This window comes from Puma concolor, chromosome B3, assembly GCF_028749965.1.
Source record: "Puma concolor isolate L17-30 chromosome B3, mPumCon1.1.hap2, whole genome shotgun sequence".
Lineage (NCBI taxonomy): Eukaryota > Metazoa > Chordata > Mammalia > Carnivora > Felidae > Puma > Puma concolor.
The window spans coordinates 11,929,513-11,944,589 of NC_141672.1; the positions used below are offsets into that span (position 1 = coordinate 11,929,513).

The 15,077-nt window shown below is 35.1% G+C and overlaps 1 protein-coding gene across 22 annotated transcripts in view; it reads right to left on the reverse strand.

The window, feature by feature from the left end:
* Window positions 1-15,077, reverse strand: part of UNC79 (unc-79 subunit of NALCN channel complex) — a 282,253-nt gene that overhangs the window by 193,041 nt on the left and 74,135 nt on the right. For 21 of the 22 annotated variants that reach the window (XM_086708939.1, XM_086708934.1, XM_086708935.1 and 18 more), the window contains 2 exons: window positions 14,066-14,121; window positions 13,256-13,385 (listed from right to left, as the gene is read on the reverse strand). The exons of the other annotated variant lie outside the window; for it this stretch is intronic. In XM_086708939.1, the coding sequence (XP_086565065.1) occupies window positions 13,256-13,385; window positions 14,066-14,121 (186 nt within the window). The remainder of the gene's footprint in view (window positions 1-13,255; window positions 13,386-14,065; window positions 14,122-15,077) is intronic. 22 annotated transcript variants of the gene reach the window in all.

Consider the following 15,077-nt stretch of genomic DNA (forward strand, 5'->3'; position numbering starts at 1 on the left):
TGTCAGGCACTGTGCTGACAGCTTGGAGCCTGGAGCATGCTTCGCATTCTGTGTCTCCCTCTCTCTCTCTGCTCCTCCCCTGCTCACACGCTGTCTCTCTCTCTCAAAAATAAATAAAGATTAAAAAAAAAAAAGGCAAACAATCCAATTAATGCCTATGCAAAAGATATTAGCAGGTACTTCATAAAATAAAATATCTAAATGACCAATAAGCATATGAAAAAATACTCCACATCAGTCACCCAGGAAATGCAAATTAAAACCACAATGAGATACACACCCCCTAGAATAGCTAAAATTTAAAACACTGCAAAGTGTTAGCAAGGGTGTATAGTATCTGAAACTCTCATACATTGTTGAGTGAAATATAAAATGGCATAAACACTTTACAGAGCTGTTTAGAATTTTCTTATAAACCCTATGACCCAGCAATTCCACTTTTAGAAGTATATACCCCAAAAAAATGAATGCATATGCCCACACAAGATTTGTATAAAACGTTCATAGCAGTTTCATGTATGTTGGCCATAAACTTAAAACAAACCAAATGTACATCAATATCAGAGTTGAAAACAAAACAAAACAAAATTGTGGTATGTTCATGCAGTGGAATACTTACTTTTAACAATAAAAAGAACTACTAATATCCTCAACAGTACAAATTAATCTCAGTAACATTATGTTGAGCGAAGAAGTCAGAAATAAAAGAATACATACTTTGATCTCTACTTATATAAATCCCTGAATTATATGAATATAGGAATTATACATAAACAGGAGTAGTGACTACATCAGAGTGGAAGAAAGGGCATTAACTATTAAGAGTCATGCCATTACTTTCTGGGGTGATGGAAACATTCTATTATGTTTATGTGGGTAATGATTAAATGAGCATTATACATTTGTCAAAATTGATCCAGCCATGCACTTGATATTTGTGCACCTTGCTATATATGGAATATACCTTTAAATAAATTATTATACACACCAACAAGAGAGAGATAATGCCTGACAATTTCCCAAAACTGATAAGAGATATCAAGCCAAGACGTCCTATGAACCTCCCAAAAAGACAAACATAAATAATATCACAACTAGATGTATCATAGTAAAGCTACTGAAAAAATAAAAAATAAAAAAAGAAAACCTACTCTCAGCAATGGATAGATCATCCAGACAGAATCAATAAAGAACTGCATATTTGAGCACTATAGACCAAATGAACATGACAGACATGTACAGAACATTCTATCCAACAACAGTATAATACACTTTCTTCCCAAGCACACATGGAACATTTTCCAAGCTAGACCATATATACAAGCCACATATATAGAGAAACAGGCCACAAAACAAGTCTTGGCAAATTCAAGAAGATTGAAATCCTACCACATACCTTCTCTGACCACAACAACATGAAACTAGAAATCAGTAACAAGAAGAAAAATGGAAAAATCATAAACACATGGAAATTAAACAACACTCTCTTGAACAACCAATGGGTCACAGAAGAAATTAAAGGGGAAATAAGTTTCCTGAGACACAAATGGAAACATACCTATGAGATGTGGTAAAAGCAGTTTTAAAAGGGAAGTTCACAGTAATAAATGCCTACATTAAGAAGCAAGAAAAATCACAAATAAAAAACCTAACCCCACTAAAAAAAGAAAAAAAACTGAGCCCCAAGTCAGCAGAAGAAAGGAAATAATTAAGAGTAGAGCAAAAATAAGTGAAATAAAGAACAGAAAAACAATAGAAAAGATTAACCAAACTAAGAGTTGGTTCTTTGAAAAGATAAACAAAACTGGCAAATCCTTAACTAGACTAACCAAGGAAAAAAGAGAGAAGACCCCAATCAACAAAATTTTAAATGAAAAAAGAGACATTATAACTGATAACCCCAGAAATACAAAGGATCGTGAGAGGCTACTGTGAACAACTGTATGTCAACAAACTGGACAACCTAGAAGAAATGGAAAAGTTTTTAGAAACATACAACTTACCAAGACTGGATCAAAAAGAAATAAAAAATCTGAATAGACTATTAGTAAGGAGATTGAATTAGTAATCAAAAATTGCCCAATGAACAAAAGCCCAGAAACAAATGGCTTCACTGATGACTTTTCCCAAACATTTAAAGAAGAAAACACCAATCTTTCTCAAACACTTCCAAAAAAAATCAAAGAGGACAGAACATTCCCAAACTCATTTTATGAGGCCAGTATTATCCTGATACCAAAACCAGAAAAGACACTATTAGAAAAGAAAACTATAGGCCAATATCCCTGAATAATATAGAAGCAAAAATTGTCAGCAATACTAGCAAATACTAGCAAACCAAATTCAGTAGCTAATAAAAGTATCATTTACCATGATCAAGTAGGATTTATCCCTGGGATACAAGGATCACTCAACATATGCAAATCAATTAATGTGATACATCACTTAATAAAATGAAAGAAAAGAATCATATGATCATTTCAATAGACACATAAAAAGCCCTCGACAAAATTTAACATCTATTCATGATAAAAAGTCTTAAACTACATGCCAGAAACATCTCAATATACTAAAGGCCATATGTGACAAGCCCAACAGTTAACAACATACTCAGCAGAGGTTGAAAACCTTTCCCCTAAGATCAGGACCAAGACAGGGTGCCCATTCTCACCACTCCTATTCAACATAGTACTGGAAATCCTAGCTAGAGCAATCAGGCAAGAAAAGGAAATAAAAGGTATCAGAATTGGAAAGGAAGAAGTAAAATTATCCCTATTTGCAGGTGGCATGATTTTTATATAGAAAATCCTAAAGACTCAACCAAAAATCTGCTATATCTAACCAATGAATTCAATAAGGTTGCAGGATACAAAAATTAACATATAAAAATAAGTAACATTTCTATACATTAACAATGAACTTTCTGAAAAAGAAATTTAAAAAACTGATCCCATTTACAATAGCATCAAAAACAATAACATTATTAGGAATAAATTTAACCAGAGAGGTGAAAAATCTCTAAACAGAAAACTATAAGACAATAATTAAAGAAACCAAAGACACAAATAGAAAGGTATTGCATGTCCATGGATTGGAGGAATAATTATTAAACTATCACTACTACCAAAAGCTATCTATAGATTCAATGCAACCCCTATCAAGATTCCAATGGCATTTTCTACAGAAGTAGGAAAAACACTCCCAAAATATATATGGAACCACAGAAGACCCCAAATAGACAAAGAAAGGCTAAGAAAGGAGAACAAAATAGGAGGCAACACACTCCCTGATTTCAAACTATATTATAAAGCTATAGTAATCAAAACAGTATGGTACCACATAGAAACAGACAAATAAACCAATGAAACTGAATCAAAAGCCAGGAGATAAACTGAAACGTATACAGCCAACTAATATTTGACAAGGGAGTCAAGAATACTTCAATGGACAAAGACAATTTCTTCAATAAAATGGTGCTGGTATAATTTGACATTCATATATAAAAGAATGAAACTGAACCACAATCTTATACTACTCACAAATGTTAACTCAAAATGGATTAAGGAGTTAAATGTAAGACCTGAAACCATGAAACTCCTAGAAGGAAACATAGGAATAAAGCTCCTTAACATGGGTCTTGGTAATGATTTTTTGGATATGACGCCTACAGCATAAGCAACAAAATCAAACTACCTCAAACTAAAAAGCTGCTGTACAGCAAAAGAAACAACAAAGTGAAAAGACAACCTCCGGAATGGAAAAAAATATTTGCAAACCATATATCTGATAAGGGATTAGAATCTAAAATACTTAAAGAATCTATACAATAACCCAATTTAAAAAATGTACAAAGGACTTGAATAGCTGAATAGACATTTTTTAAAAGCAGATATACAAAAGGCCAACAGGCACATGAAAGGATGCTTAACATCACTAGTCACTGGGGAAATGCAAATTCCACAGTGAGGTATCATCTCATGCCTGTTAGAATGGCCATGATCAAACAGACAAGAGATAATAAATGTTAACATGGATGTGGAGGAAAAGGATTCCTTGCACTGTTGGTCAAATTGTAAATTGGTACAACCACTAAGGAAAACAATATGGAGTATCCCCCCAAAATTAAAAATAAATCTATCATATGATCCAGCAAGTCTACCTCTGGGAATATATCCAAAGGAAATAAAAACACTAACTCAAAAAGATATCTGCATGAATGTAAAAGAGCAGCATTATTTACAATAGCCAAGACATGGAAATAACTTAAGTGCACACCAATAGATGAATGAGTAAAGTTGTGATATACACACACAATGGAATATTATTTAGCCCATTAAAAATGAGGAAATCCTATAATTTGCAATAACATGGATGGACTTTGAAGGCATTATGTTAAGTGAAATAGGTCAGACAGAGAAAGACAAATACTGTATGATCTCACTTATATGTGGGATCATAGAAAAAGAGAAAAAGAGATCAGACATGGTTACCAGAGGTGGGGTGGGGAGGAGGAATTAGAGGAAGGTGGTCAAAAAGTACAAATTTTCAGTCATAAGACACATAAGTAGTAGGGATGTGATGTAAAACATGATGAATACAGTTAACACTGCCAGATGATATGTAGGAAAGTTGTTAAGAGAGTGAATCCTAAGAGTTCCCAATACAAGGAGAATATTTTTCTTTTTTTTCTCTTTTCTTTTCTTTTCTTTTCTTTTCTTTTCTTTTCTTTTCTTTTCTTTTCTTTTCTTTTCTTTTCTTTTCCTTATATCTATATGAGATGATGGAGGTTAGCTGAAGCTACTGTAATAATAGCAATATATGTAAATGAAACCATCATGCTGTATGCCTTGAATTCTTACATTGATGTATGTCAATTATTTCTCAATAAAACTGGGAAAAGATATTTTTTAAATTTCAACAAAATAGAAAAAAATGCAAAATACAAAAGGCAATTTACCTTCAAAAGAGCAACAATGACAGCTGACTTCTCAATAGAAACAATGAACATGAGAAGATCATGAAATATCTTCAAAGTATGAAAAGAAAATCACTGTTATAGAATTCTATATACTAAGAAAATAGCTTTAAAAAATAAAGGCAAAATAAAGATGTTTTCAAACAAACACTGAGAAAATTTATCCCCAGTAGAAGGGCACTAAAGGAAATATAAAAACGTATTATTAAGGAAAAATAAGTAAATCCCAGATGGGAGCTTAGAAATATCAAAAGGGGCGGGGGGAGCCAGAAAAAAGAAAATCAAATGAATATTGGCTGCAAGGACCAATAATAATTACATGTTGTAAAATTATAAAAAATAGAGAATATAGCATGGAAGTTTGGAAGGGCTAAAAAAAAAAAGTTAAAATCATCTGTCATTTTACAGGAAACGGTAAAAGTACTATTTTATACTAGACACTGATATGTCAAGAATGCATGGTATAATCTCTAGGGTAATAATTAAAAGACTACAGAAGATTGAATAATTCAATAAGACAAAGACAGAATACTTAAATATACTCAATCAGTGCAAAAGAGGCAAAAGGGAGAGAAAAAAAGGGAACACAGAAAAGGCAGGAGAAATGGAAAGCAAACAGAAAAATCATGAATTTAAAATGAAATATGCCAGTAATTATATTGTATATATATGGACTAGGTGCTCCAAACAAAGGCAAAAATCATGAAAATTGACTTTAAAATATAGAACTCTATGCTGCTCAGAAGACACACATGAAATATAAGAATGTAAAATGGTTGAAAATAAAAGGGTGGAAAGTTATAGTATGCAAACACTCATGAAAGCTGGTACAGCTATATTCATGAAAGCTGGTATCGTTATATTAGTCTAAGACAAAGTAGATTTTAACACAAATAAACATTGCTAGAGATAAGACATACATTTCATAATGATATAAGTTTTAATTCACTAGAAAATATTGCATTCTTGGGGAGTCTCAGTGGTTCAGTCAATTAAGCATCTGATTTCAGCTCAGGTCATGATCTTACAGTCTGTGAGTTCAAGCCCATGTCAGGCTCTGTGGTGACAGCTCAGAGCCTGGAGCCTGCTTTGGATTCTGTGTCTCCCTCTCTCTCTGCCCCTCCCCACTCACATTCTGTCTCTCTCAGTTTCTCAAGAATAAATAAACGTTGGAAAAAAAATAAACATTGCATTCTAAATTTGTAAGCACCCAATAATGCACATATCGGCAGAACTACAAGGAGGAATACACAAATCCACAGTCATAGTAGGAGATTTTAAAATTCTACCCTTGGTAACCAATAGAAGAAAAGATGCAATAAGGATATAGAAGTTTTAAGCTACACAATTAACAAATTTTATTTATTTGACATATATAGAACACAGTAGCAAACAACTACCAAATACAAGAGATGTTTTTCAAGTATACAGAACATTACAAAATAACCATAGGCTCAACCCTAAAGAAAGTGTAAAAAGTGTTAAAGAAATGAAATAATACAAAGTATGTTGTCTGGCCACAGAGGAATCTAACTATAAATCAATACAAAATTTCACAAGGAAAATCCCCATATGTTTAGAAATCAATCATCATCCTTCTATATGACCCATGGGTCAAAGAAGAAACCATGAACTTAAAACTCAGCATAGCAAAGGAGGTTTCAGCCAGTGCAATAAGTCAACAGACATAAAAGACTTAAGGATCGAAAAGGAGACATTAAATTGCTATTATTTAGCAGTAACATAATTGCACACACAGAATTTTTTTAACTGCAAATAAATTATTAGAATTAAAAAGTGATTTTGCAAGTTTTCTGGATACAAAATCAATATACAAGAATTACCTGCATGTCTACATACTAGCAACAAAGAGTTAGAAAGTTTAATTTTTCAAAGATGTATCACTGACAATAACATCAAAAAAATAAATACCTAGGAACACACTACATGAGATATAGGTAAACCACCTACACAGAAAACTTTAAAACAGCATTGAAGGAAACTAAAGAAAGTCTAAATAAATGAGATATGCTAGGCGCATGGATTGGAAGATTTAATACTATAAAGAAGTTAGTTCCCCATATTGATCTATAGATTCCAGGAAATGTCTGTCAAAATCCTAGTAGTTCAGGTGTGTTTGTGTGTGTTTAACTTAACTCTTTAACTTAGCAAATAGCTAGGAATAACTTTGAAGTAGGAAGAAGAAAATAAGGAGAAGGAGAAAGAACAAGAAGAAGAGAAATCAGGGGGAGACAAGGAAGAGAAAAATAATAACAAGGTAGAAAGACTTGCACTGAAAGATATAAAGTTTTATTATTAAACTACATTAATTCAGTGTGGCTTTGGGGAAAAGAAAAATATACTAATTAAACTAAATAAAGACCCCAGAGAACCATCCTTAAATAAACACTTGATTTATGATAAAAATGTACCAAGCAGTAAGAAGAGGTCAATCTTTTCAATAAATGATGTTGAGTCCACTGACTATCCACAGAGGAAAAAATTGACCATTACCTCACACCATACAGAAAAATTAATTTCAGATACATCTAAATGTAAAAGGTAAAATTTTGGAAACAAATCAAGTATTGCCCCAAATGTGGAATATAGACAAAAATAACTCTCATATACTGGTACTAGGAATATAGTTTAGTACAACCCTATTTGGAAAACTGTTTGCCATCATCCATTAAAATTAGATATATGCTGGGGGGGGGGGAGATGTAAAAATTACATATGTGCACACCCTTTGATCCAGCAATCCCACCATGGGCATATATCTAACAGAAATGTGTGCATGCACACACCAAAAGATACATAGAAGAATGTTCAGAGCAGCATTACTTGTAATAGCCAAAAAGTTGGAACAACCCAAATATCCATTAATAGTAAAATCAATACATACACTGTAGTACATTAATTTTGTAGAATATATGTAGCAATAAAAACGAACAAAACACAGTTATGCTCAACCCATAGACAAATCACATGCACATACACACAGACACACACACACAAATAATGTATGATTCCATTTATATACAATTCAGAAATAGGCAAAACTAATCTTGGATGTTGGAGGTCAACTTAGTGGTTACCTTTGGGGTAGAAGGAGGAGGTAATCATGGTGGTAAACATGGTGGAAGATGTTCCCCATACACCTAAAATCTGTGTTTTTCCATATGAGTATAAAGTACAAATACAAAAGGTTTAAAATACTTTTTTAAATTTGTGGAGATAAAATAACAAAAAGATAAATAAGAAGTCAATAATGGAGAAATTATGACATAAAAGTACTGGTAGACTTTCTTCTACTTGTATACAACTCAAGAATCCAACTGTACTAAGGTAAGGTTAGATATCTGGTAGCCTAGCCCAAAGTCTAACCTTGTAGTACTTATTCTCAGTTCATTTTTATCACTTCGGCAACAAACTGTCTTGGAAATGTAGATCTTGTGCTACATCTTTTGTTCCATAGTTCAGAGGGAAACCACACAACAACCAGTGCTGACCTAAATTATTTACCAGTTGAGACACTGTCACACACATACAAAAACAAAAGACTCAATAATTTCTTTCTCCCCCACAGAAGCAGAGTGTTATAGGACAACAGAATGGCTATTTCCATTGCCAAGAAACTTCTTGTAATTTTTGCATCTTTAAGACTCATATTCGATGAGCAAACTAATTGAAGGAGTTTTTGTTGTTGATAAATAGTAATAAGCCCAAAAGAGGCAAACATTGCATCTTGCCAAATCCTCACTATTTGATTTTCACATCAGCTGTAATTATTTCTATGTTACTATGCTTAAAAAACAACAAATAATTTATATACACATATATAAAGTTAAAATAATGGCTAATTACTAACATGTATTAAATTTAGGTGGCTATACGTCGCTCCTTATCAGGGAAATACAAATCAAAACCACACTCAGGTATCACCTCACGCCAGTCAGAGTGGCCAAAATGAACAAATCAGGAGACTATAGATGCTGGAGAGGATGTGGAGAAACGGGAACCCTCTTGCACTGTTGGTGGGAATGCAAATTGGTGCAGCCGCTCTGGAAAGCAGTGTGGAGGTTCCTCAGAAAATTAAAAATAGACCTACCCTATGACCCAGCAATAGCACTGCTAGGAATTTATCCAAGGGACACAGGAGTACTGATGCATAGGGGCACTTGTACCCCAATGTTCATAGCAGCACTCTCAACAATAGCCAAATTATGGAAAGAGCCTAAATGTCCATCAACTGATGAATGGATAAAGAAATTGTGGTTTATATACACAATGGAATACTACGTGGCAATGAGAAAAAATGAAATATGGCCTTTTGTAGCAACGTGGATGGAACTGGAGAGTGTGATGCTAAGTGAAATAAGCCATACAGAGAAAGACAGATACCATATGGTTTCACTCTTATGTGGATCCTGAGAAACTTAACAGGAACCCATGGGGGAGGGGAAGGAAAAAAAAAAAAAAAAAGAGGTTAGAGTGGGAGAGAGCCAAAGCATAAGAGACTGTTGAGAACTGAGAACAAACTAAGGGTTGATGGGGGGTGGGAGGGAGGAGAGGGTGGGGGATGGGTATTGAGGAGGGCACCTTTTGGGATGAGCACTGGGTGTTGTATGGAAACAAATTTGACAATAAATTTCATATATAAATTAAAAAAAAATTTAGGTGGCTATAGATATGTTCATAGTGTTATTCTTTGAACTTTTCTGATCTTAAAAATGTCCTAATGAAAGCTTGGGAGGGAAACCTTGTATAATTATATACAATATGAGGTCTATTTCGTTTTAAAATACATATCAAAAGGGGCGCCTGGGTGGCGCAGTCGGTTAAGCGTCCGACTTCAGCCAGGTCACAATCTCGCGGTCCGTGAGTTCGAGCCCCGCGTCAGGCTCTGGGCTGATGGCTCAGAGCCTGGAGCCTGTTTCCAATTCTGTGTCTCCCTCTCTCTCTGCCCCTCCCCCGTTCATGCTCTGTTTCTCTCTGTCCCCCCCCAAAAAAATAAATAAATGTTGAAAAAAAATTAAAAAAAATAAAATAAAATACATATCAAAAAACTAGAGAGAAATACACCAAAATGTTAACACTGGTCATCTCTGGGTAGTAGTATTCTTTTTTCTTTCTTATATAGTTCTATAATTTTTCTAAGAGCAATGTTTCCTTTTAAAAAATTAATTTTACTTTTTAAAAAAGAAATAAATCACTCAGAAAGCATACAAAAGCTTCTGGTCCCTAAGAAAGTATTTCATATTTGAGTTTCCAAGCCCATGAAATTCTGTATCCATATAACTTTTATTATTAAGAATAATGTATATGTAAAGTCAGATAACAACTAAATACTGATGATACCCTTCAGTGCATCTTTCATTGTGACAGATGTTGTAGAAAATTTCTTTTTTTTATTTAAAAAAATTTTTTTAATGTTTATTTATTATTGAGAGACAGAGAGAGACAGAGCATGAGCAGGGGGAGAGGGAGACACAGAATCCGAAGCTGGCTCCAGGCTCTGAGCTGTCAGCACACATGCGGGGCTCGAACTCACAAACCACAAGATCATGACCTGAGCTGAAGTAGGACGCTCAACCGACTGAGCCACCCAGGCGCCCCTGTTATAGAAAATTTCTAATGCTCCTGTTAAAGTTTAATTAAAGAACTGAATTCAAAGAAGTGATGTCACACTGTTAGAACAGAAAAATGTGGGTTTTCAATGAACATAATGTAAGTCCAGATTCAAGCTGTGCTCCCTTATTCTCTGTGTGAATTTAGGAGATGTTACTCAAACTCTGTGTCTCATTTGTCAACTATAATGTTTAAATAAGAAAACTTACATCCCAAGATTTTTGTGAGGATTAATTGAGAAAATGTCTGTAAAACCCAATATAATGCTGGTCCATAACTGTGTTCAGTCAGGATAAGGTGAAAGTATTAAGTGAGACAGAAGCAGCTAGAACAATGTCTGACAAACAGCCATTGCTAGATCAATAGTAATACATGGAGCAGAATGATTCATTTTTTTACCCTGATCTCTTGTTTCCTGCATAGAATGCCATGGTCAACTAGGATGGGGGTTCCAAGAGAGTCACTACCCCAGGGCCTTGGACAGTGCCTGGCAGGTAGCAGGCACACAATGACACACTTGAAAGAATGAAGGTGGACGGAAGTTCAATCACAGCAATGGACTGAAGAATGGATGCCGGTAGACACAGGCATCTTGTTCAGATCGGCCAAGAAAAGATGAAAGAGCAGCTCTGATCTCAGCAGACACAGACTGAGCTATTCTGGGGAGACATGGTTGACTGGCTCTTCCTAGCAGGTAGGGTCACAGGGGTAAACGGAAGCTGCTGTCAGCCTGCCAGGCTTCTGGGATGCTCTGAACAGGCGAATCTCATCATGCGGCTTCTCCGTTTAAAACCTGTCAGTGGTTTCCTTTTGCTGTTAGGATAAAATCCCAACTCCTTCACAGGCCCTGCCAGCCTTTCTGCTTATCTCTAGCTGCTCTCCTCCTGTCACTCCATTGTCTGGCTGCACATAACCCTTTCTGTTTCCTAAATAGGATCATGCTATCTCTGGCCTCTAAGTCTGAACCCATGTGTTCCTCCTGCCTCAAATTTGCATTTTATCCACTCATGATCCCTTCTCCCTTTGACATCTAGAGTGTGCATATCTTTCAGGTGTCAGCTTACATGTGAGTGACACATGACACATGACAATTTAACCCTCCCCAAACTTGCCCACCCTCAGAGTGACGTCACAGGCCCCTGCTGCATATTCCCATAGCTCTTTGTATTTGTTCTGCCTTAGCCCCTATTACACTGTAAAGCAGTTTCCTGGTCTTCCCCAGAAAACTGAAATGTCCACACACAGTGATTTTAGTCTGTTTTCATCACTTTACCACTCGGTGCCTAGAATAACACCTGTCGACACCCTATAAACATTTGTTGAAGAAATGAATCAGTTTCCATATCCAGACTGCATTAAGCTCCATGGGGTCTGGTTCTGAATCGGTTCTTACGGCATCAGCAAACAGTGCCTGGCACATAATAGTTACTCTTCAAATATTTATCAAATAAATTTCATTTGATACTGGTTCCCCATTCATACATCATGTCACGCTTATTGCAGGGATATATTGAGAAGTTGAATATTCCAGCCATTTCATGTATTTTATTAGCGCTTCCAAATTTTTTCCTTTTTTTATATTCAAATTATCCACTTAACAATATTTAAATATTCTCTACTATCCATGATTTAAAACACCAATGATACCAATTTCCATTTTTTAAAAAGGTACTCACTATTTACCTTCATTGCTTTAATTAATATTATTGCTACCACTAAAGCCAATATTATTTTTTCTGAATTCAGAATAAGCCCACCAGAGACCATCAAAGCCCAAAAAACAGGTGTTTAACATCTCTTAACACTTGGCTTTCATCAGGAACATAAATCAGACACCTGAATTAAGTTAAATCCCCTTTGAATCACCTCAAATCATCATGGGAAAGACAAGTAATACCAAGAAAGAAGGAGATTCTCAGAGGATCAGTGTACAATCTCACAAGAACTTGAATAAAAGCTATCTTTGCCAAAATATCCACTTCTCCTATTTTCATGAAAATATGTAGACAACTAGGTGGGGGACAGAGCAGGCAGGGACATCAGAAACTCCATTAAGCATAGGTTCCTTCTTTGATTTTATAATATACAAACATAAACAATAGGACTCAAGGTGTTTTTTTGTTTGTTTGTTTGTTTGTTTGTTTGTTTGGTAAATATACATCTTTACATTTAAATTCAACGTTTACTTCTTGGTTATTACACAAATATTCACCAATTGTTGACTCTTCCTGTCCAACTAGGATCTCACAGTCACTTAATTTTTATTTAGTGTGTGAACTGGTAATGTCAAACGTGCAAGTCTTCTCCAGGCAGAATTAGCCAGCTGAGGTTTTGCTAAATGGTGGGCAAACCAGCGGCAATACTCACTGCTCACACCTTTGATTCAGCTTAACGATAGTTAACACCCACGCCAGGTGTGCAGCGAATGAGACTAAGACTTAGGCTATTTGCTGCAATGTCATAAATGCTCTTGAAATTGATTTTCATTAATTGATTTTATAACACCTAGTTTCAGAAAGGGTTTATAACAATGTCTCAAGGCACATAAATATAATCCAGCAAGACTAAAAAAAATAATAATAAGTAGGTGAGGCAAATGTGGCTGAAGAGAATTAAAATGGGGCATCCCAGGGCTTATTCTCATCTTACCTGTATACTGCAAGCCCCTGTATTCGCTTATTGCCCCAGGAGGTTTTAAATTGGGCCAGTAATGGAACAACATTTGTACAGCCGGAGGTTTCACTTGTGAAGGCCCATAGGCAATCACGTACAAAAGATCCTAAAGGAAACAGGAAGCATATTTTCACTTAGCATCATCAAATAAAAATAAAAACAGCTCACTTAATATTACCAAAGCAGTGAAAATTCCAATAGAAGGGTTGGGTGGTTAATTTCCCTGACATCTCATTACCTACGTCTGTTTCTCAGACGAGATCACATTAAAACATTATTTTTTATTATTCATTTATTGGTTCTGTAAATAAGCCCTCCCTAATTCGCCCTCCAGGTAATGGGCAAAAGTACACTGTCTTTTAACAAATTCTTCTCTATCCAGGATAACGTTAAAGAAAGATTTTAGAATAGCATAAACCAGTTTGCCAAACACTGCATTTTAAAAATAGTTTTCTAAAACATATTTCATAACAATTCACATCTCCTATTTGAAAGAAGACAGGTTCTTGAGCACCATTTCGAATTAAATAAAATTGTCATGTAATATAGTATTTGCTAAATTATAAGAATAAGAGATACTCAATTACTTTTTCTGTCAGGCTACTGTGTTAGTCAAGTAACATTTCTGCTTTAAATAGTAAGTTAACCAGGGAGGAAAGAACTCCAAGTTCTGCCACACCAAAATAATAAGACACCAATAAATTTGACTTTTGTTTTGCAAACAATTTTTACTATATTATATAAATTAAGTTTGTGGCAATGAGTTAAATTTGGCCCAAAACTTACTTTCCAGACTTCTTGCTTATATTTCATGAGGCATTCCAATAATTGACAATGATACACTGTGAGGAAGAAAATATAATTTGAGCATGAATTGTAAATACTAGATAAAATATCCTTTGAGATATAATAAAATATATTAGTATGACTTTACACTCTAATCATTAAATTAGAAGTTACTTATTTCCAAAAGAATAAAATTGGATTACTATCTTACAGATACATAAGAATAAACTCAAAATGGTGGAGCCTGGGTGACTCGGTTGAGCACCCAACTTTTGATTTCAGCTCAGGTCATGATCTCATGGTTCTTGGGATCGAGCCCCCCATCAGGAGCCTACTTAGGATTCTCTCTCCCTCTTTCTCTGCCCCTCCCCAACTCATGTGTGTGTGTGTGTGTGTGTGTGTGTGTGTGTGTGCACGAGTGCACATGTGCACGCATGTGTGCCCGCTCTCTCTCTCTCAAAATATACAAATAAGTATTTTTTTAAAAAAGAATAAACTCAAAATGGGGCACCTGGGTGGCTCAGTTGGTTAAGCGCCAGACTCCGGCTCAGGTCATGACCTCACGGTTCGTGGGTTCGAGCCCTGCATCGGGCTCTGTGCTGACAGCTAGAGCCTGGAGCCTGCTTCGGATTCTGTGTCTCCCTCTCTCTCTCTGCCCCTTCTTGGCTCACAATGTCTCTCTCTCTCTCAAAAATAAATAAACATTAAAAATTTTTAAAAATTAAATAAGAATAAACTCAAAATGGATTAAAGACATAAATGTGAGACCTAAAACCATAAAACTCCTAAAAGAAAACACAGGCAGTAAACTCTTGGACATCAGCCTTAGCAACATATTTATGGATCTGTCTCCTTAGGCAAGGACAACAAAAGCAAAAATTAACAAATGGGCCTACACCAAAATAAAAAGCTTTTGCACATTAAAGGAAACCATCAACAAAACAAAAAGGCGACCTACTAAATGGGAGAAGATATTTGCAAGTAATATGTCTGATAAGGGGCTAATACTCAA